The sequence below is a fragment of the Puma concolor genome, chromosome B3, assembly GCF_028749965.1.
Source record: "Puma concolor isolate L17-30 chromosome B3, mPumCon1.1.hap2, whole genome shotgun sequence".
In the NCBI taxonomy this organism is placed as follows: Eukaryota; Metazoa; Chordata; class Mammalia; order Carnivora; family Felidae; genus Puma; species Puma concolor.
Genome location: NC_141672.1, coordinates 33,219,801 through 33,243,390, shown reverse-complemented (window position 1 = coordinate 33,243,390; position 23,590 = coordinate 33,219,801). Strand labels below are relative to the sequence as shown.

The window sequence follows — 23,590 nt, the reverse complement described above, 5'->3', positions numbered from 1 at the left end:
TTGCTTTTATTGGGAACTTAGAAATAATGCAGTGAAGCATGATGAACAGGGATTATTTGGCTTGGAGGAGAGGAGACTTGGGGACAGAAAACTGTCCCCAACACACGAAGGGAAAAAGGATCAGTCTTGTTCTGTGGCTCCAAGGGCAGAAGGTCAGCCCACTGAAGTTATAAGGAGGCAGATTTGGGCCCAGATGGAACAGGTGGATGAAACGGGCCGCCCCCTCCCCTAGGTGGACCTGGGACAATCAGGGTGTCCAGAGGTTGGTTGTGTCCATGGCTTTGCCAGTCGTCTGTTTTGCTAAGAGATGTTCACTGGCTCTTACTTTGCTGGCTAGGGGTATTCAGTTTTTGTGGCTGAGGAGAAGAGCTTAAGGGGACACTATGACCAAGGACAGCAAGTTCCAGGCAGGAAGGCAGCTGCCGAAGGGAGAGTCTGTGCAAAGGACGGAGGTGGCTACAGGGGTTTTGAAGGGAAGTTTTGCTCCATAAATGAGATTCAGCCCTCTCATCTGAGCCCCACAAAACTTTCGGCAAAATCTGCGGTCCTTCATCCATGTTTTGGTCTTTGTAGCTTTCAGAGAGGGCTCATCTGAGGTCGGACCCGGAAGGAAGAGTTTTGCTCAGGTTGTTCTGGAATGAAATGGGCTGTCTTAAGAGAGGGTGAATTCCCCGTCATGACAGCCATTCAGGCAGAGCCCAGGCCATCTCTTGGCAGGAAAACTGATCCCAGGATTCAAGTGTCTGATGAAGACTGAAGTGCTTTCAGGCCCCTTTGACCATAGACGGCTCTGATTCATGGATGTCTGTTCTCTTACTGCCACACAGCATATGTGTTGCCCAGACACATGCAGTTATTGACTTAGGTGGGAAAAGCATTTCATCACACATACCTGGGCCCCACATGGGGAGGAAGGAGAGGAAAAGCCAATTGATTGTTTTGTCATGTTATTTTTAGGAGCGTCAGTTTCCTTATCTGGTTCTTGGAGGCATAGCAAGGGCCTGCTGGCACCTGAGGTGCTGGGAATAATATCCTCCCACAGTGTGTAATGTGGAGGAGCAAAGCAGGTGTCACAAAAATGCTGCCAGCTAAGCTTCGCCTGAAGGGTGCCCTGCAACCCCAGCTGCCATTGCAGCCCAGGAAAACGGGACCCTCGGAGGGCACATACCTGTGCTTACCAGCCCTCCTGACAAGACTAGTCTGGCCCTGGGGCCCCGCCCTGGGCTTTCTGGCTCTCCTGTTCCCTTAGGGCTGAGTATAAGGGAAGCTGCAGGCACCTAGGCTGGCTGCTTCCTAGAGCCTTGAGAATAAAGTTTTCTGATTATTTGGATCGGGACTGGCTTTTCTTTGACACCTTTGACAGATGTCACTCTAGGGATCTTTTTGTTTTTTAATTTTTTTTAACGTTTATTTTTGAGACAGAGAGAGACAGAGCATGAACGGGGGAGGGTCAGAGAGAGAGGAAGACCCAGAATCTGAAACAGGCTCCAGGCTCCAAGCTGTCAGCACAGAGCCTGATGCGGGGCTCGAGCTCACGGACCGTGAGATCATGACCCGGGCCGAAGTCAGACGCTTGCTTAACCGACTGAGCCACCCAGGCGCCCCATAGGAATCTTTAATGGAAATACACACCCACCACGTTTTCCTCCAGGGCTTGAGAGCCAGCCAGCCTACCTGAGGGGGTTCGTGACTGGAGTTGCCCAGCAGAGTAGACACCTAGAATTATCATCACCTTCAGGCACAGGCCACGGTGTTGAGCATGCTCAGTGTGTTTGAGAAGGCCACGCCCATCGCAGACTGGGGATTTGTTGAGACTATGTGTCGACTAGTGGGACCAGGGCTCCTTAGGACTTAACTCCAAGTCTGTGCCAGCATATGGCCCAGACTGTACTGCATCACATAGGGGCCCCTGGACTAGAGGGACGCTTCCTGACCTCAGGGGCACTTTGCTGCCCATGACTCTTCTCTTCCCCTCTGGTTCTCTTCAGGAGCTTGAGCGCCTGAACCAGGTGCTGGAGGCCGAGAAGCAGCAGTTCGAGGAGGTGGTGCAGGAGCTGAAAATGGAGCAGGAGCAGATCAAAAGGTGGTGGGGGCGGGAGGAAGGTGCGCCTGGGGCAGGGCATTAGGACCCACATTTCCCATCGGGCCTGGAGAGGTCTCGCCCAGGAGAGTCTCTTTACTTGATGGCTTGGTTTGGGTCTATCTTCCCAGTGCTCCAGGCCTCAGGGCAGCCCAGAGGAGCTGTAGCCCCCACACGAACTGGAGGTGAGGCACCGGCAGGTGCCGACAGGCGTCCCCCCCAAGCAACAAGCCCCTCTTGCCTCTGTCAAGCCTTCCTTACCCAGAGGCAGAGGGGAACAAGCCGGCCTGGAGGTGCTGTTAGCCAAGACCCCCCAGCGTCGCCTGCACAGTCCCGTCACGTTCTGGCTAACGATGTCCCTCAGGATCTTTAGTCCTGTGTATGCTTTGCAAACCAGTTGCACATTATAATCATACACCAGGATTAGAATCTCTGGAAAGTAGGGCCCAGAGATCTATATTTTACAAAAGCTCTTCGGGTCATTCTGATTCAGCCGATCCAGGAATTTGGAGACCAGTGCTCTGGGTGCTGTTGATGGCGGTGGTTGTCCTCGTCGTCGGCATCCTCCTCCTCATCACTACTGATAATCAGTGTTAGCCCACAAAGGTTTTTCTTGCAGCAGCCTTATAAAAGGAAGTCAATTAGACAAGCGCTTTGGGGAGGGAGAAATACTGAGGATCTTACCAAGTAAATAGCCGAGCACCTGCTTATCTCCAGAATTGTGCCAGATACTGGAATAGAGGATAAGTCCCCTTATCTTACCATGCAGGATCTTACACTCTTGTTGGGAAAATCAGACTAACACCCAGGAAACATCCACACGATAATATATAGTCAGGTACTAGGGACCACAGTGCAGACTCCCTGTGTCCTAGGAATTAAGGTATACATGTGATCCTTGTGGGCATGAAGAGGGGTTCAATTGAGCGGGGCCTTGAAGGATGGGTAGGATTAGGAAATTGGGCAGGAGAAAAGGGAAAGGCATTTCAAGCAGGAGGAAGGGAAACCAGGGGTAAAGGCCTGAGGTGGCCCAGGCTGGTTAAGAAAGCAGCAAAGGGGTTGTCACCGCAGAGAAGGGCCTCAGCCATGACCCATGTGAGAGTGAGTAGGGATACTGGCAGGGTCTGTCCAGGGAAGAAAGGAGGTGGGGCCAGGCCCCCTCCCTTTGTTTCTCCACTGCTTCTCTCTGCCTGTGGGGTGGTCCTGGGTTTATCCCACCTGACAGATGCATGTGTCCCTGGAGCAAGTGATGTCAACCCCACTTGGCCGGGATCTCCTCCTTTCAGCCCCAGGTTCCTACAGCTGCTGTCAGGACCCCGCCATGCAGAGAGGGGCTGGCCTTCCAACGCCCCCTCTGAGCCATGTCGGGAGGTGAAGCAGAAGCATTTCTGTGTGCAGAGGGGATTGGGAGGGGTGGGCCCTGCCATACCCAGCCTTCTGTCCCTGCAGGGAGCTAGAACTGACCGCAAGATGCCTCAAGGGTGTGGAGCAAGAGAAGAAGGAGCTGAGGCACCTCACAGAGTCCTTGCAGCAGACGCTGGAGGTGAGGGGCCACTGGTGGGCTGGTGGGCCTGGAGGCAGGCTGCTTGGTTGGGCCACGTGATACTGTTTTTCCCCCAGAGGGTTCTCCGCAAGGGGAACGGGGCCCGATGGAGTGATGATCTAAAAGGTCTCTTCTCTGTGGACCAGAGAGCACGGGAGGCCTAAAGCAGGACCCATGGAAGCAAATTCAAGTTTGCCTTGCTGTGACTGTGCCCTTGGGAAATCCATCTTCTTCAGAGTTTATATCTTTATACCACATGGAGGGTTGATTAGGGTGGGCGGCGGGACCACCCACCTCTTCCTTCTTGTGGCTCATTCACTTAGCTGCTACTGGGTGAAATTGAGCATGAAGGGAAATTAACTGTATGTCACCTGCCTCTGATACCACAGCAACTGTGAGGGGGAGAGAGGCAGTGGCATGTGTCAAGGACAAAGTACAGACTGTTCCCAGCCCCTCTTCCCCGGCTCCTCCTGAGTTGCCCCTCTGCACCTTGCACAAAGACACCCTGACCCCTACTCCAAACCACTGAGCTCATCTGTCCCGATGAGGCCAACCCCTTTCAGACTCAACATTTTTGCCCATGCTATTCCTTCTTCTTTTTTTTTTTTAATTTTTTAAAAATATTTATTTATTTTTGAGAGACAGAGCATGAGCAGGGGAGGGGCAGAGAGAGAGGGAGACCCAGAATCCGAAGCAGGCTCCAAGCTGTCAGCACAGAGCCCGATGCAGGGCTCGAACCCACAAACCGCGAGTTCATGACCTGAGCCAAAGTTGGACACTTAACCGACTGAGCCACCCAGGCGCCCCGCCATGCTATTCCTTCTACATAGAATGTTCTTTCACCTCTTCTCTGCCTGGAGAACTCATCCATCCTACTAAGACTCAACTCCAACAGAACTGTAGCCAAGCTTCCCTGACTCTTCTAGGCAAGGTTTTGCTGTGAGCTCCAGGCTCCGGCAGCACTTTGCACGTCTTGTTATGGGACACTAGGTTGTGTCTTCTAAACGGTGAACTTCGCTAGACTGTGTCTTAAGGTGTCTCCCAGCCCAGCACCTAGCGGCAGCCTGGCACAGCGCTAGTGTTTACTCTGAATTCATGAATTGCCTTGAGGGCTGCAAGGGTTTCTATTCTCTCTCCACTGACTAGAGGCTTAGTCTGTGGTGCCTTTATTTGTTTCTCTTTTCAGTTCACATCATGAGAGATGGTTCTCATGGAGAGTTTCAACTCTAGAATTTCTGGGTAGTGCAAGACCCCAGCCTGATAAATGACGAGGACATCTAAATCTCTTCTAGGGCTGGCTCCTTTTGAGCGTTTTTCATATGAGCCCAACACATGCCCTCACTCAGCCCTCGGGGAATAAAGACCCCAGAAGGTCATGGTGCCCTTGGACGCCGGTTTTAGTAGGTGCCACTTCCATTGGAAGCTGCATTGAGCTCCTCCCTGAGTCCCTCTGTGGAGGAGTAACCTTGCCTCTTTGTGAGGAAGGAGATCTTGGTTTTGGCCTTTTACCTCCATGGAAGAAGGAAGATATTTGGGGTGTCTTTTTTTTTTTTTTTTTTTTTGGTGGATATTTTATTTTTATTTTTTTTATTTTAACTTGTTTTATTTTTTATTTTTTTAAATTTACATCCAAATTAGTTAGCATATGGTGCAACAATGATTTCAGGAGTAGATTCCTTAGTGTCCCTTACCCATTTAGCCCATCCTCCCTCCCACAACCCTTCCCGTAACCCTCAGTTTGTTCTCCATGTTTATGAGTCTCTTCTGTGTTGTCCCCCTCCCTGTTTTTATATTATTTTTGTTTCCCTTCCCTTATGTTCATCTGTTTTGTCTCTTAAATTCCTCATATGAGTGTAGTTATATGATTTTTATTTTTCTCTGACAAATTTCACTTAGCCTAATACCCTCCAGTTCCATCTATGTAGTTGCAAATGGCAAGATTTCATTCTTTTTGATTGCTGATAATACTCCATTGTATAGATATACCACATCTTCTTTACCCATTCATCCATCCATGGACATTTGGGCTCTTTCCATACTTTGGCTATTGTTGATAGTGCTGCTATAAACATGGGGGTGCATGTGTCCCTTCGAAACAGCACCCTTGTATCCCTTGGATAAATGCCTAGTAGTGCAATTCCTGGGTCATAGGGTAGTTCTATTTTTAGTTTTTTGAGGACCCTCCATACTGTTTTCCAGAGTTGTTGCACCTGCTTGCATTCCACGGGTGTCTCTCTCTCTCTCTCTTTTTTTTTTTTATGTTTATTTCTGAGACAGAGAAAGACAGAGCATGAGTGGGGGAGGGGCAGAGAGAGGGAGACACAGAATCCAAAGCAGGCTCCAGGCTCTGAGCTGTCAGCACAGAGCCCGACGCAGGGTTCGAACTCACAGACCGCGAGATCATGACCTGAGCTGAAGCTGGATGCTCAACTGACTAAGCCACCCAGGTGCCCCTTCCCCCAACCCCCAATGGTGTCTCTTATAGAAGATTGAGTGATGAGGACATCCCTCCCTGAAACTGAAAGGCAGGTGAGGGCAGCCATGTTGGAAAACCTAAACTAGGTTATTTCCCTTCTTCCCTCCCCCCATCCATACCAGGAACTCTCCATAGAGAAGAAGAAAACCCTGGCTATGCTGGAGGAGAATGAGAACCAGCTGCAGACACTGGCCAATCAGAGTGAGCAGCCCCCTCCCAATGGGGGTCTCCATAGCAACCTGAGGCAGATAGAAGAAAAGATGCAGCAGCTTTTGGAGGAGAAGCTCCTGGCTGAGAAGCGGTAAGGGGGCCTTCAACCCCTGAGTCCCGTTTTGATAACATCCCTTGAACTGCACATCCAGACTCTTGGGTTCTAGCTGGCTTTGACCAGATAGGTCACTTACTTCCTTTTGCCTAGGACTCAGTTTCCCCACCAGGCAAATGGGAAGAAAACTTTCACTACCTAGAGCCGACCTGATCATGGTCTCTTGGACTGGTATGAACCATACAGACAGACATTAGTTCGGTCTAACAATGCTTTGTGGCAGGCGGGGCAGGTCCTCCAAGCCCCTTTGCACAAATGAGGAAACTGAGCCTCCGAGGATTTGTAGGACTTTCTTGAGGTCACAGAACTAGCAAGACCTGGACCCAAGACTCCAGTCTTCAGGCAGGGGCTCTCCTCGCTTAACCACACCACCCCTCGCATCCCCAGAAAGTTCTGGGTCTCGGGGTTTCTCCAACCGAGTCTCTAGGAGGGGCTGCTCTCCCACTGGAAAGGCCCGTTGGCGAGTGAGCACTGAGCACCACCTCTGCCCCGGGCAGGATGAAGGAGAACGAAGAGCGCTCTCGGGCCCTGGAGGAGGAGCGCGAGTTCTATTCGAGCCAGTCCCAGGCGCTGCAGAACTCGCTGCAGGAGCTGACGGCAGAGAAGCAGCAGGCAGAGCGGGAGCTCAAGGTTGGCCTGGGCCTGCTGGGAGCAGCCTGTGCGGGTGGACCTTCCCTCACATCCCTTACCGGGCAGCTACATGGATGATCTCTGCCAGCCTGACCCGCCAGGGGCAGGCGATGGAGCCACCATTTGGGGAAGCCGTGATCCTGCTGCTTGGGTGGGGGGCATCATTGGTACACACCTGCCAGGTGCAGGGACTGAGTCCAGGCCACCTGGTCAAGGGCGCAAGACACGGGGCAGGATGTGCTTAACTTCCATCCGAGTCCACAGGCCAGAAAGCCCGCTTGAGCCAGGGGTGATCAGGGAAGGCTTCCAGGGAGACGGCAGCTGCCCCCCAGAACCCCACTTCTCTCTCTCTTCTCTCCCCCCTCAGGCTGAGGTGAAGGTCCGCATGGACCTGGAGAGGCGTCTGCGGGAGGCAGAGGGGGCCTTGCGGAGTCTGGAACAAGGGCTTAACTCCAAGGTGCGGAACAAGGAGAAGGAGGAGAGGATGCGGGCTGACGTGAGCCATCTGAAAAGTAAGCCCCGGCCCCGGGTGCCAGCCCCCAGCCCTAGGGCTCGTCCCCTGCGGGAGTGCAGGCCCCGGGGAGCCCGGAACGGGGTCTGGTGTGCATTAGGTGACCCATAGATAGGGTTGGAGTTACTTGCCCAGACCCCCGCCGCCGGCACGTCCCCGGCGCGGCTCCCTCTGGGCTGTAGCCTCCGGTGGGGGCGTGGCTCGAGGTCCCGCCCCTTTGGCTGGGGCTGTGCCGGGTGGGCGTATTTCCCACGGGGGCGGGGGCGGGGGCGGGGGCGGGGCGGGGCCGCGCGGCGGGCGGGAAGGACGCAGCCCGACTGCGCGCACAGGGTTCTTCGAGGAGTGCATCCGGAACGCGGAGCTGGAGGCCAAGATGCCGGTCATCATGAAGAACTCCGTCTACATCCACAAGGCGGCCACTCGCCGCATCAAGAGCTGCCGCTTCCACCGGCGCCGGTCCAGCACGTCCTGGAATGACAGTGAGTGTGGCCGTCCGCGTGCCCTCCCGGGGTGGGGGTGGTCAGAGGCCGAGGGTGACAAGGCAGGAAGGTGGGCACTGGGAAGGGCTGGTCCAGCTCAGAGGCCGGCAGTGCGGCCTGGAACTGGCTGCAGCAGCCCGCCGGACGGGGGCCTGGGGCGCGAGGGAGGCGGGCTGGGGTTGGGGCCTGGGCCCAGCCTCACGGCCACCGTCTCCCCAGTGAAGCCGTCCCAGTCTTTCATGACCTCCCAGCTGGATGCCAACAACATGGAGGAACTAAAGGAGGTGGCCAAGAGGCTCAGCCGGGACCAGCGCTTCCGAGAATCCATCTATCACATCATGGCAAACCAGCCAGGAGCGCCCTCAGTGGTTCCCCGGGGTGGAAAGTGATGGGCGCTCCCCCCCTGCCTCCCAGGTCTTTTCTCAGTGGGTAGGGGTGGGAGGAGGTGGCAGGGGGAGGTCGGACTCTACCTGGCACCTCTCTGCTCCCCTCTGCGCCCCCACCTGGGGGCCGGCCTCACCTTCATAGGACAGGGATGGCACCGCCCTCACCCCCACCCGGAAACCTACTCTTGGGTTTACATCAGGCCCAATCAGGCCCAAGTTGGGTGCTGCCTGCTTGTCACCTGGTGCTTATCTGGTGAGGCGAGGCGGGGCCTGGCCTGGCTGCACGTGGAGACATTTTGGTTGTGGACTGGGGTGGGCAGGGCCCATAGCTGTCACTTGTGCCCACTCCAACTCCCTGTGATGCTGCCTCCCTGTCTTTGTGTATAAAGGACCCCCCTCCCCACCTTGATACCTGCTTCCCCCTGAGTTTCCTAACCCTTTCTTTGCTTCTGAGACCCATAGACATCCCTCAGCCAAGGCCCCTTACTTTTACCACATCGCGGGGCAGGGAAGAGAGGGACCTAACACAGTGACCTTTGGGTTTGTGGCATACCGCATTTGCCATGGTGTCTCCTCTCCTGAGGTTGGGCCCTGGCTGACGGGCTACCCACTCACTCCCATATCCCTCCTGCATGTGTGCCTAGGGCCCTGGGCCCTGGCTGGGATCTGCAGCCAGCAGCCATTTTGAGGGCTCCCTCGGAGGACAAGGAGTAAGCTCAGGGCGTGGGACAGGGTGGCCCTGGCTCCTGCATTGTCCACTCCTGGTTGGATAGGAAGACAGATGCCTCGGGCTGTCGTGGCCCTTGGTCCGTGGGATCACACGTGTCTCCCTCTGAGCCGCCCCTGCTTTAGCCACCTTGCTGCCTCCTCTCCCTGCAGAGGCTTCATCCAGTGAAGCAATGTGACCCTGGAAGATGGGGGCCTGGCCCTGCAATAATGCCAGTAGCCATTGGTTGGCCCTGTGTCATCTAGGGTGAAGCTGAAACACACTGTAGGTTGTCTGTGGGGTGTGTCCCTCACCCACAGTCTGCTCTGCTCTTCTCCTCCTAGCCACATCCTCCAAAGCTGCCTAAATCCATTCGTCCCTCCAGAAAAGGAGGTCTGCCTGGGATCAGGGTGCTCATAGATGCTCGTGGTATTAAAGGCATTGATTCTCTGCTGCTTGGCAAACAGAGCGAGGTGCCCAGTCTGGAGCGGTGCACAGATGGCTGCAGAGCAAACCCCGGCAGAGGTGCTGGCCTCCCCCTCAAAATACATGCGTGTCTACTGGCCACCTAGCCCAGGCCGGCCCGGGGTGCCCTGCTCTGTGCTCAAGGCTGCCTGGTGAAGCTAAGGGAGACCCAACTCAAGTCCTGGGTGGACTGTGATGGCTTCAGCCAGTCTGTGGAATCTGGGTGGAGACAGGGACAGAGGCACTTAGAAACAATGCATCTGAAAAAGATGAGTTTAAAAATTAAAAAAAAAAAAAAAAACTTTAAACACGTAGGAACCTGCATAAACTTGGAACTCATTTATCTGACATGTATATAGGGTGAACTTTGAAATGAGGAAGATGTATAAAGTCCAGATTACCATTTTATTTTTTGTTTGTAAAGGAATTAGTTTAATAATGGTTTGCTCTTGGAGAAAGACCTTTTGGAAATTTTCAAATGCATTTTCGCTCCCAGGCAGGCTATTAACCAGGAAGGCAAGTGCTGTTCCATGCACATTTACCAATCCCTAGTTTCTTTCCTACCATTTCACCCTGTACTTTCCATGCCTCAGGCAAGTCTGGGTTATTGTCAACAAACTGATCAGTCCATAAGTATTTATTTGTACCTAACACTGTAAATAGAAAAAGAGAAACATCTCTATATGAAAATATATCACAGTGGGAATTACTTATTGGAAATGTATTGATCTGATTTTTTTTTTTTTTTTTTAATAAAACTCTTACTCCTTGGCCAATTAAATGTGTTTCCTGCAGTAGGGCTTGTAGTCTGGTCATTGCTAGAGAGATGTTGCCCCCTGCAGGCCAAACGTGGAATTGTGCAATTCCCTGAGTGTAGTCTTAATAAGCAAGCACGTTTCCCCTACATAGAAGGAAATACTCCCCACTGCTGCACCTCCTGGAAGTGGCTTCTTAATAATTAACTGAAAAATCTGTCTTCCCACCCCGAGGTCCTGGCTGTTCCCATGTAACAAGGACTATCAGCTGGATTTGGTTCTGTTTTGAGCACTGACCAAAGGGAGTAGACCACATGGATGGGAATGACCTCAGGGAGACAAAGCACACCTAGTTTTATGACTTGCTGGTATCAGTATCCCCACTGGAAATTGACAGCATGCCTCCTCTGAAGAGGAGAGGTTTATGTTTTTGTTTTGTAATCATGTAAGAGAGAGCAAGAAATGGTAATGACAAGATTCTCCTCCTATTTGGTATATTTCCTCACTGGGGATGGTTGATCTGTCATCATGCCCAGGAGTGTCCTGGTTTGTATTGTTTCCCAGCATAATTATTAATGACTCCCCTTTCTGTTGTCCCTGATGTCCCAGTTTGTGTGCTAGTTCTGTGGTCATCCTGGTTGTAATGCTGTTCCCCAACAGTATGTTAATGGGCGGGGTAAGAGATCTGTGAAATACTCAGGTCCTGACCCACTACCCAGCTCCCAGCTCCCAGCTCCCAGTTCCTGAGAAGGATCTACTGCCTATATTTGTCTCTGGAGAGATGTAACTGTTGCCTCCCCCCCCCCCCCCCCATCCTATTCCACCCACCTCACCATGACCTGGGCAGCTTGTGGGTGATCCAGGTACCATCTGAGTAAAATTTGGAGCACACAGTAAATGATGATGGTGGAACTGACTTGCTCAAGTCTCAGAGAGCCAGCCTATGTCAGATTTGGTCTAACTGGAAGATAGTCATTAAACCCACCAGACAAAGGGGCTGCTCTGGAGCCCTCAGATAAAGGCCAGCAGCCCTGGGGGATCTTCTGCTTCTGTGGTGAGCCAGGATGGGGCTGCTCAGACCCCTGCTGCAAAGGGCTCCCCAAATTCAGAAACCTTATGGCTTTGATTCTTGGGGAAGCTACTGACTTATTTTACTTCCCTCACCCCTGGAGAGCAAGGAGCAGGGGGTGTTCTGGCTTTGCTTCTGGGTGAGACTCTGTGATCAGGCGGAGAAGGTGAGTTGAGACAGGTTGCTCAAAGGCAAGAGGCTCGAGGCGCCTGGGTGGCTCAATCAGTAAAGTATCTGACTTCGGCTAGGGTCATGATCGCAGGGTATGTGAGGAGGGCGTTGGGCTCTGTGCTGACAGCTCAGAGCCTGCTTCGGATTCTGGGTCTCCCTCTCTCTCTGCCCCTCCCCTGCTCGCACTCTGTCTTAATGTTAAATAAACATCAAAACTTATTTTATGTTAAATAAACATTAAAAAAAAATTAAAAGGCAGGAGGCTCCACCTCAGGTTCCAGGAGAATGCAGAGCCACACAGGGCCAGCTGATAGCGCATTTGGGGGCTCATTCTCTGCGCTCTGTCTTACTTCCCCGAAAGGAGGATCTAATCCTTGCCTCTAGGCTGAGGGTCCTGCTATGAACAGACTCAACCTGTCCTGTTATCCTGGCAAGAACTGTGGCTGATGGGCCTTGGAATGTCACTGACCACAGGAGAAACTTTCCTCTAGGGACTTGTCCCGCAGGCTGCTTGATGCAGGGGGTGGGGGTGGGGGTCTCCAATGGTGAAAGGTCAGGTCTCAGCTCTGTAGCTTTGAATAAGTCACTATTTAAAACTTTTTTAATATGTATATATTTTTATTAGGTAGAAGAGAAATCTCACGAGGCTGCTCAGAGCCCTTGCAGTTCTCAAGCTCTACGAACTGGGAACTTGCAGCCTCAGAATCAACAGAAATATGGCTGCTGCCGCCACCAGCACTGATCACAAAAACACAGTTCGCAGGAAGGAAGGATGTTCTGGCTCATGTTGCACTTGATGCGGTGCCATTGTCAGAAGCTTTTAGTGTTGAGATGAGAACAGGAAAGACAGCTAATTTATCATCCCAAAGAAAAGGCAATTGTGACTAATTAGTCACTGGGAAGGCCACCCTGGGAAAGGAAAGATGTCTATTCTCATGCTTATCCTGGTGTCTGAGACCATCTGTCAGCATCACTTCTTTCCATCTTCATTCAACAAATATTTGTTGTGGTTCCGTTGCGTGAAGTCAAGCACTTACCTGTGCGCTTATTATCTCTGTTACTTACTGTTATTTTTTTCATTGTGGTAAAATATACATAACATAAAAGTTACTATTTTCACCATTAAAAAAAAAAAGTTTATTTATTTTGAGAGAGAGACAGAGAAAGAGAGCATGCTGAAGGGGCAGAGAGAGAGGGAGAGAGAGAGAATCCCAGGCAGGCTCTGCACTGTCAGCAGGCTCTGTACTGACGGCAAGGAGCCTGATGCGGGGCTTGAACTCACGAACCAGGAGATCATGACCTGAGCTGAAATCAAGAGTCGGTCACTCAACCAACTGAGCCATCCAGGCGCCGCACCCCCCAACCATTTTGACCATCTTTAAGTGTAGAGTTCATAAGTGTTAAGTGTATTCGCTTAGCTGTGCAACCAATCTGCAGAACTTTTCATCTTGCAAAGCTGAAACTCTGTGCCTTAAACAACTCCCTGTTTCCTCCTCCCCCCCAGCCCCTGCGACCACCATTCTACTTTGTCTCTATGAATTTGACTACTTTAGATGCCTCATAAAAGTGGAATCATACAGTATTTATCGTTTTGTGACCATCTTATCTCACTTAGCATAACTGTCCACCAGATTCATTCACAGTGTAACATATATCAGATGTCATTCCTTTTTAAGGCTGCATTATATCCTATCACTCAACTTTTAAAAAGAAAAAAATGGATTGAAATCTTACTTTTCTGAGAAACTGTTGGCCAACGATGAGGGCCCTGACTGTCGTAAAGGATAAGAGACTCGCAGCTGAGGGGAGGTTGAGTCCCTGTGCTTCCCTTTTTTATGTTTCCAGGTTGTTCCTCAGAATGGCCTGGTAGGAAAAGATGCTTTGGAATTCACTTCCTCCGTCTTCCCAGCAGGTGGCAGCATGCTCTGAGCTGGGCCTGCAAAATCTAGTGGGAAAGTGAGCTAAGCCTCCCTGAGAAGGGGGAGGGCATTACTGGTGATGAATCTCCTGGTTGTTCTCCCCTTTAAGATAGGAAACAAAAGTCTCCGCTTGAGCCGTCATTTATTAAACCTGTAATACATCACGTGCTTTCACACCGATTTCTCCTTTTTGTCCTCACAACATCCCTCTCCTTGCAACCCACAGAGGTTAAGGGAGTTTTGCCCAAGGTCACACAGCTTCTAAGTGGAAGTTTAGGCATTTGAGTTCATGGCCAGTGTTCTTTCTAGCATATATGGAGATGTAAAATATTAAAGGTAAATATGTAAATAATCACATGTAACTTATTTGTAGTGGGTTTCTTTCTTTCTTCCTTCTTTTCCCCCTCCCTCCTTCCTTCCATTTCTTTCTCTCTTTTTTTTTTTAGTCTATTTATTTATTTTGAGAGAGAGAGTGAGCGGGGCAGGGGAAGATAGAGGGAGAGAAAGAGACCCAAGCAGGCTCTCCACTGTCAGTGAGGACCCGATGTGGGGCTTGAACCCATGAATCATGAGATCATGACCTGAACCAAAACCAAGAGTCGAATGTTTAACTGACTGAGCCACCCAGGCGCCCCTCTTCCTTCTTTTCTTCAGCAAATATATTGAGCTCCTCTCTGTTCTAGACCCCAGAGTCTGCACTCAGATCTTTTCTTTTATAGGTTCTTAAGGGATTGACTCAGCTGCTTGGTAATGGACAGTTTCCCGAGAATTTTTCCATTCTGAAGGGCTGGCTAGTCAAAGATAGCAGGGCCTGAGGGTTGGAGCTTCTCATCCTAAGAACTTTGAAAAGTAACCAGGCCTTTGCTTGCCGCCTCCAACCGCTTCTAGGCCGGCAGTCTCTTGCCCTTCATTCTCCTTTGCCCTCCCCCACGCTCCCCAGTACAGTGTCCTCTGGAACAGAAGCATCATCCCTGGGATGCAGAGGCAGCCAATGGGAAGCCCCTGGGCTGGGATTCTAGAGGCCAGGATGATGCTATAGAAACAGTGATTCTTCCTAATAGAGGGGCAAGCTTTGAACAATGAGGCGTGGAATTAGATGCTCTCAAAACCCTTCTGTAATTCTGGGGATCACACTTCTCTGCAGGGGATTGCGTTAGGCATGGACATGTGACCCAGGGTGACTGATGAGATGAGAAATTTGCTGGAGGACTTCTGATACAGGCTTTTCCACCTCTAGAGTCATAGAGAAGATGTAATCCTTTTCTGTCCACTGGACGTTTGATGTCTAGATATGAAATTGAGAAATAAGGCAGCCAATTTGTGACCATGATGGCAGCTGTGCCTCTAGAAAGATGGCAGGGAGACTTGGTCCTTACTGAGTCGTCACTGAGTTAACCAATACTAGATCTGTCCTATTTCAGGACTTATTATGTGTTCTAATTTACCTTATGTTACATTATTATTTAGGACTTTTTTTTTTTAATTTGAGAGAGAGAGATCACGAGTAGGGGAGGGGGACACAAGGAGAGAGGGAGAGAATCTTAAGCAGGCTCCACGCTTAGCATGGAACCTGAGGTGGGGCTTGATCCCACGACCCCAGGATCATGACCTGAGCCAAAATCAAGAGGCAGATGCTCAACTGACTGAGCCACTCAGGTGCCCCTGAAATTGGGATATATTTTATTTTATTTTTTAATTTTTTTTGACGTTTATTCATTTTTGAGAGACAGAGACAGAGTGTGAGCTGGGGAGGGGCAAAAAGAGAGAGAGACACACACAGCCTCCAAAGCAGGCTCCAGGCTCTGAGCTGTGAGCACAGAGCCTGATACGGGGCTCGAAGCCACCAACCATGAGATCACGGCCTGAGCCAAAGTCAGACACTTAACTGACTTTGCCACCCAGGCGTCCTGGGATATATTTTAAATTGATAGCATCTCGTGATTGCTGCTGACCACAAGACAATCTCAGTGAGGTTGTCATTGCCTTTGCAGACATCAGACATCCCATCATCAAAATGTGTAGACTGTATGCCAATAGTTTGGTGGAAAAAAAAATCCCCAAATACTCATGGAGCATGCTTTTTTAAAAGAAAAATGTTTATTTTATCTATTTTGAGAGAGAGAGAGATCTCACAAACCGTGAGATCGTGACCAGACCATAAATCAACATTTGGCAGCTTAACTGACTGAGCCACCCAGGTGCCCCAGAGCATGCTTTTTTTAAAAAACATTTTTTTGTTAGCGTTTATTCATTTTTGAGAGACAGAGAGAGACAGACCATGAGCTGGGGAGGGGCAGAGAGAGAGGGAGACAGAGAATCCGAAGAGGGCTCCGGGCTCTGAGCTGCAGTGAGCACAGAGCCCGATGCGGGGCTCAAACTCACGAACCGTGAGATCACGACCTGAGCTGAATGAAGTCAGATGCTCAACCGACTGAGCCACCCAGGCACCCCGCAGAGTGTGCTTTTAGTAAGTAAGAGTCACATGGTTGTCAGGGAAGTGGTGAATCTGACATGTTTGGGGGCACTTGTGATACAGCTGGATCCACAGAATTTATAAAGCTGGCCGCAGGGCCCAGTCCACACGACACTTAGTTCTTTTATGGATTCTTTTGAGAAATGCTGCATCATCAAGACTCTTGAAGCCTCAGAGGATAGCAGCATGTGAGAAAAGATGGTCATTGTGATTTTCAGTCAACGAGGAGGTGTCAGATTTGGAATGAGAAGAAACTCTAGAAATACCTCAGCCCATTTTTTCACTGCTATTTCTCATTTTTTATGCACAAGAGTGATTTACGATGAAAATCTATGACTCATCCAATCTAAAAGGACTGTTTCAATAAGTGTAAGATAAAAAGTCTGAGTGAAAGCATAGCGTCATCGTTTGATTGGCAGCCCTTTTGATTTCTTAGTGGTGTATAAAATAATGGTATGCCTTATACTCCATGATGTCGTAAATTGGATAATATGTACTATGTGCCCAGCTCTGTCCTGTGCCAGGGAGATGACAGGGAATAAGAGTCCAGAGCCTGGTTGTTCAGCTACGTTGTGGAGAGTCCTTTAGATGTCATTCAGGGATCTCTATGACAGTCACCTTTCGCTACCAGCTGGAGGCTTCCAAGGTTGCCCTGGGGTTACAGTCTCCAGCAATCCATACGAATTTCCATTGTGCCTGGAAGTAGCCCAGAGCACCTCTGTTCTCATTTAATTGGTGGAAACTCAGTCACATGGCCTCATCCCCTGCAGGGGAGGGACATGTCCTCTGGCTGAGCACCCAGGGTGAGAGGTGAATATGAACACTAAGGAGCAACCAGTAGTCCTGCTATACACGATGAGCAACCCTGTAGAAATGGGGCAGCCCACAGCCTCCCCAAAGAAAACAAAAACACCAACCTGCCTGTCCTGCCGTCATGTCTCTGGGGATGCTGACCTGAACATCAGGCCCATCACCCGATAGGAAGATGCTTCATGACTCAGAATATTAGCCCCGCTGGGAATCAGTGTTTGATAGACCAAGTGACCCATGGGTGCTAATAAGGTTAAAGGAGTTGTGGTGCTTATCCTAAAACGTGACTTTCGACTTGAGATCTTTTTGGGAAGAAGAGATTTTTCAGGAGTGCCTGTAAAGCCCGATCACTCAGCACTACCGATTCTGCCTCTCTGCCTGCTGGGGCGGGGGTGGGGTGGGGGATGGGGACGGGCTTGTTGGCTCAGTAGACTATGCTAGTGACCAGGAATGCACAGCTCCAGCCTCCAGGGTACAGAACGGAGCAATGGTGCGGGGGCAGTTGATGTCCCGTGCAGGAGTTTGGGTTTTACCAAATTACAGGCTGTGTGACTTGGGCAGATTACTTAACATTTCTGGGCATTGGATCTCTCCGTTGTAAATGTACACGCCTCAAATGTAAACGTAGCCATCATGCTTGTCCTTGCGACCTCACAGGTTGTGGGGAGGATCCAGAGAGCAGAAGTAAGGAAGAGCTCTGTGAACTCTAAAGCTTTGTACAAACACTACATCGTGTTGAGGAACAGGGCACAGGGTCTGCGCTGCGTGAATGCTCCCTGAGTGAGTGACAGTGGTCATGCTCACGCTCACTGCGTCTGATGGGACATTTCTAAGCCACTTGTTTGAAAGCCTCTCCCTCTCCTTCCAAACACGTGCGCGCACGCACACACACACACACACACACACACACACACACACACACACAGCTTGTTCCATTTGGTATTCAGGGTAAAGCCTGTAAGTCAGGGCTAAGGAACCGAGGCCTAATATTGGGGGGAAATCCTTAGGAAAGGGAGGGACTCTAGGTCCATGCCTGCCTCTCACCTGAGGGGAAACTGAATGCATTTTTTGTTGGCAGCAGCCCCCGGGGGTGGCTGTGAGTGCCGGGAGGAGCACAGATGCCCAGTTTGGCACAGCACCCCACTTTGTCTCCCCTCTCTGGCCAGCTTTGTGGGCCGGCTCCTTTCTGTCTCGCTACCTCTCTTCCATGTGAACCATGTCTGTCGGAGTTCTGTGAGGTATTCCTGACTTCCTGGTATGCCTTGAACCCCCACTGTCTCCTCTTGCTTCTCTAACGTTTCCTAGATGAACAGAATTTGGGAGCAAGGTACATCCTCTCCATTTTAGAGCTCTGCAGATCCAGATAGAGAGGGAAAGGCGTTTCTTCAGATGGGGCTGGAAAAGAGGACGGAAGGCAGCTGAGAAGAATTCAGCGGCAAAGAGGGAGGGCCCATCAGGACACTTCTTGTTGCCATGACAGAACGTATCGGCTCTCGTGAGGCTGGAAAGACTCTGAATCAGAGTTATTAGCCACAGGGACCGGGTCTTGGGGCTTAGAACCGGAGACCCTGCCACCGGGATGTTGGTCCTCTCTCTGCTTGTCTTTGCTTGTGTGTGTGTGTGTGTGTGTGTGTGTGTGTGTGTGTGTGTGTGAAGTGCTACCTGCCAGGACTGTGGCATCATGGGGTGAGCAATGTCGAGGAGCAGCAGGGGCAGGAGGACTACATCCTTCCTCGGCTCCCGGCTCCTTTGGCTTCCTGAAGGCGGGTCAGCAACGGTTGTCATGGCAACGGGCTGCCGGGAGGCTCTTAAGGAAAACACTGAGGCTGGAATGTTTTGAATATTCGCCTATAAATGAGCCCTCTCTTGCCAAGAGCCACAGAAAGACAAAGCCCAGCTTTTTGGGTCATTTCAGCCCCAGCGGAGTGGTTGGCAAAGGTACAGGTGGGGTCAAGTTTGAGTTTCCGCGCTCGAGATGGAGGAGGAGGCCAGGAGGAGGAGGAGGCTATGGGACTCTTCTGAAACACACATACAACCACCTCCCTGCAACCACCTACCGGAACCTGTACCAGATTGTCTATCATGGAGTGTTGCTCTTCAAGGGGTCCCAAGAGGGTGTTTCGTTCCCAGCAAGCATTTAGGCAGCTTGCAGACAGGGACTGATTTCAAACACAGTGTGCCCCTCCAGGGAGCCCGCTGCTCCCTGGATCGGCTCACTGTCCATCTCCAGTCCAGCAAGGGCTTGCCGAAGTGGAGACTGGCTGCCTCAACGAAGATAACCCCTATTAATGAGACTCCTTGCCATTGATGTCTACCTCCATTGGCTCAGCTTACCCTCCCGTCACCCCATGAGGAAATAGGGCTGGTGCCTTTACAATTTTCATTTCATTTCATTTCATTTCATTTCATTTCATTTCATTTCATTTCATTTCATTTCATTTCATTTCATTTATTATTTTTGAGAGAGAAAAGGTGCACGTGAGCGAGGGGCAGAGAGAGAAGGTGAGAGAGAGAGAAAGAGAGAGAAGCGGGGCTCACCCGAAGCGGGACTCAAATTCACCAACCGTGAGATCATGACTGAGCCAAAGTCAGATGCTTAACCAACTGAGCCACCCAGGCACCCTACAATTTTCATTTTAAAGATGAAGAAACAGTGGTCAGAGAATGCTGGTTTCAAGAGAAACTTGAAACCCCATTCTGCCTAGCCCTGTCTACTCTCCTCTCCCTTCCCTAAGGAATAGGGTGATGGTAGGCCTGGTTGGGTATCCAGGGAAGGAGGTAATGCTCTAGGCCTACATGACAGGGAGGGGTTCCTCCTTGGACTCCTCTTCATGCCCAGAGATTTTCCTCCTTGGGTAAGCATGAAGGATGGAGAAGGAACCTCCTTTGCATGAATCTTGGACAGAAATTCTAGCTCACTTTTCCTTTTTGTGGCATGCTTTTTGTGGAACTCACCTTTCTTTACTATGGGAATGCTAAGTCATTCTGGGATTTAGGAGAAAAGAAAAACGGCTCCTTAAGTGAGCCCTCAGCCTATATTAAGGGCCCCCTTACACGGGGCAGCCTGGTCCAGCAGAGCAGGTACACTTCAGTAATAGTTTGCATTTTGTCTGTCTTCTGATGGTTTGGGGTTGGAGGATATGAGATCTCTAGCCAGATCCCATTATCCTTTCATATCACACACCAGTGAATCACCCAAGGTCCTACTGCCATGAAAGGTAGAACTGGGACTGGAGCTCAGCCTTTGGACCCAAGTCCCCATCTCTTTCCTTCCATCCCTTCTAGTCTTGGGACAATGCCAAGCCAAAAGGGGAGATGGTCCTGTAGCCTTGGGCATTCCAGGAGGAGTTTTGCACATTGGTTCTGGGTTCCTGATTGGGGTCACCACTCCATGATGGATAAACTCCATACTCAGGCATTATACTCCTACAGCTGCCCTGGGAGGCAGGGTGCCTGTCACCCAAGAGCTCCCGCAACCTGACTACAGCTTTTCCCCCAGAGCCTGATACCTGGCATGAGCTCAAGTCCTTGGTCTAAGATTACTCAAAGGAGGAAATCTGTTCTATATTTAACTTTCTGTCCCCCTCCTCTCCTTCCCTCCCTGTCCACCTTCCTTTTATCCTTCCTTCCTTCCCTCCTTCCTCCCATCTACTCACTCAAATTTAAGCAGATGCTTCCCCAAGGCGTGCTATCTACTGTCTCCTGTAGGTTAAAAAGCATCAGAAACCGAATACTTCCCGAGTTGAGAGCCTTGCTGAATTATTCATAGACCAAATCTATTGCAAATTTCAGAGTGATTTTTATTCAAGGTTGAGGTTGTGAGGCTACGGGTGAAAGGATTAATGAACATGCCTAACTTTCCTGGGGGTTAGAAACACTACCAGACATCAGTTCACAGTCTCTATCTCATGAGGCCCTAGGAAAAGGACAGTGAACAGAAATGCTCTGTGTAGGAATTCACACAACCTTGGCCTTGGGTGGATGGAACCCTGTTCTCCCTGAGTTCTTTTGTGGATTGATGGATTAAACATACCAACAGCTAGATGGGCCTCACCCAACCTCTGCATCTGTGTGGAATCCATCTTCCTATTGGCTGGACCGTTCAGAAGGGGACCAGGTTTTCCTGACAGATGTGCTGACTGGAGGTTGTGAGCTCCCTACCAAACTCAAAATATTTGAGTTGGTAATGATGCACAGCCATTAAGCATGCCGTAGGAGGGATCCTGCTTTGGGGGAATTGGACTAGATGTCTGTGGATTATCATCCAATGTTGGGATTGAGATCATCCTCATATCTGAGCTTCCTGATTCTAGGGTTCAACTACTCAGGATAATTTGATCTCAAAGCAGAATCTGAACACTGATTCCCTTAGACTCAAAAATGGTTGGCTTCATCAGATGTTGCTTCTTGGATTCACCTGCCAACTGTTGTCAATCCCCTCCCTGCCCCCTGGTCTTCATTCACTCCCTACAGTGCCCCACCGTTGGCAACATTCTGCCAGTGACTCCTGGAGTATTCCATAGCCTCTGCTACCTACTAGGTAGCTTTACAGAGAGGAAATATAGCCTCAGGGAGAAACCAGAAGGTCTGGAGCTAGGTGGACTTAGATTAACATCTTGGCTTCACCCTTACAGCTGCATGACTCTAGGAAAATCCCCTACCCACTCCGACCTTCGCTTTCCTCTTCCATAAAATAAAAATGGCAACACTCTTTTCAATAAGACTGTGAAGTTTAAATGAAATAATGTTGATAAGGTACTTACTATAGTGCATGGCACATCCCTCCCCAAGTCCATTGTGCCCTCTTTTGCCTCTTGCCCTTGACTGTGGTATATGCATAGACCATTCTCTCTACGCTGTGACAGGAGCTTCTAATTATCCACTAGTGTCCATTCTCTTCTTTTTCCTCTTAGTTTTAGCTTGACAGATGGCAATTTAGAGACTATATTCTCCAGGCTCCCTTACAGTTAGGAGTGGTCATATGACTAAGTGCTAGTGGTGCTAGGTGCTAGTAAGGTGGAAGCAAAAGTGATGTATGCAACGTCTACGAGAGGGATTTGATTGCCTTCTGTGTCTTCTTTTTTTTTTTTTTTAATTTGGAAGTGAATAACCTTCATTTTTTAAATTTTTAATTTTTTAAAATTTACATCCAAATTAATTAGCATATAGCGCAACAATGATTTCAGGAGTAGATTCCTTTAGTCCATCCCCCCTCCCACAACCCCTCCAGCAACCCTCAGTTTGTTCTCCATACTTATGAGTCTCCTGTTTTGTCCCCCTCCTTGTTTTTATATTATTTTTGCTTCCCTTCCCTTAGGTTCATCTGTTTTGTCTCTTGAAGTCCTCATCTGAGTGAAGTCGTAGGATTTTTGTCTTTCTCTGACTAATTTCACTTAGCATAATCCCCTCCAGTTCCATCCACGTGGTTGCAGATGGCAAGATTTCATTCTTTTTGATTGCTGAGTAGTACTCCATGGTATAGATATACCATATCTTCTTTATCCAGTCATCCATTGATGGACATTTGGGCTCTTTCTGTACTTTGGCTATTGCCGATAGTGCTGCTATAAACATGGGGGTGCATGTGTCCCTTCGAAACAGCACCCCTGTATCCTGTGGATAAATGCCTAATAGTGCACTTGCTGGGTCATCGGGTAGTTCTATTTTTAGTTTTTTGAGGAACCTCCACACTGTTTTCCAGCGTGGCTGCACCAGCTTGCATTCCCAGCCTTCTGTGTCTTCTTATTCCCCGGGATGTGGAGGTAGTGCTCGTGAGTTAACTTTGATCATGCAAGTGATGAAAACATCCTAGAAGATGGCAAGGTAAGATAGAAGGCAGCTAGGCCCTGGAAAACCTGTGCCATGGGACCATCTACCCAGCCTGGACCACCTGGCTGCCTAGGCATTATTACATAAGAGAAAGAAAATAAGCCTCTTCTCAGCCTTGTGCTCCTCTTTAAGACCTTGGCTTAGATATCACTTCCCTAGGACGCTGTCTGTGATTCTCCCTGGACCAGCACTTCCTGTGAGCTTTCACCCATGCTCTCACTGGAGCCCACATCCAAGAATCCTATGAAAACTTGTTGACTTGCCTGCAACACACACACCCCGCCCGGTCCAGCCTAGGAGCGCTTTGAAGCAGGGACCACAATCTTACCTGCTCCTTTTTTGCAGGATCTAAAATACAGTAGGCGCTTGGTAAATGGTGACTAGATCAATGGTGGTGTCATACACTTTCATTCTGCCCTGGTTCTCACCTACAGGAATTTTAAGCTCGTCTTCATGCTTCATCCCAACCAAAACTGAAGAACAATCCCCATTCTCTCCATCTTCAAACACAAGTAGTACTTTCTTCCTTGTCCAGTGAGCCAAGCCAGGCCCCAGGAAGAAGTACTTCCCAAAGTGCAGCCCAGTGCTAGATCCCAGTCCGTGGCCCCTGTCGTCAGGTGACCTTCACCCAAACATGAGATGTGGTGGTGTTTTGGGTAGGTCTGCGAGGTATAGCAGGAGTTACCCTTCCTAGATTACCTTTACTTTGAAAACCTGGGCAAAGGGGTAGGGGGTTGTAGAAATCTACACATCGAAATTAATTGGAAAAGTGTGCAAATTCTTTTATAATTTATTTTCAATTTCCATACAGTTATGGTGGTCTGTTTACAAGTCTGGTGGGGGCGGGGCAGCCCTGGTGGATTTCTCTGGTCACTGTGTAGACGGAAGCATGCACTGTCCAACAGACGAAGGCTTCGGCAGCTGCTCTGAAAGCTGGGGTTGTGGCCTCCAGCCAGCCTTTCC

At 50.1% G+C, this 23,590-nt stretch overlaps 1 protein-coding gene across 2 annotated transcripts in view; it reads left to right on the top strand.

Moving 5' to 3' along the window:
- PLEKHD1 (pleckstrin homology and coiled-coil domain containing D1) overlaps window positions 1-10,350 on the top strand; it is a 31,226-nt gene extending 20,876 nt beyond the window's left edge. The window contains exons 7-13 of one of the 2 annotated variants that reach the window (XM_086709431.1): window positions 1,989-2,083; window positions 3,530-3,623; window positions 6,222-6,400; window positions 6,922-7,054; window positions 7,422-7,566; window positions 7,895-8,044; window positions 8,269-10,350. In XM_086709431.1, coding sequence (XP_086565557.1) covers window positions 1,989-2,083; window positions 3,530-3,623; window positions 6,222-6,400; window positions 6,922-7,054; window positions 7,422-7,566; window positions 7,895-8,044; window positions 8,269-8,477 — 1,005 coding nt within the window. In that variant the 3' untranslated portion in view covers window positions 8,478-10,350. Of the gene's footprint in view, window positions 1-1,988; window positions 2,084-3,529; window positions 3,624-6,221; window positions 6,401-6,921; window positions 7,055-7,421; window positions 7,567-7,894; window positions 8,045-8,263 lie in introns of both variants that reach the window. The other variant, XM_086709432.1, reaches the window with a different exon arrangement.
- The last annotated feature ends 13,240 nt before the right edge of the window (window positions 10,351-23,590 follow it).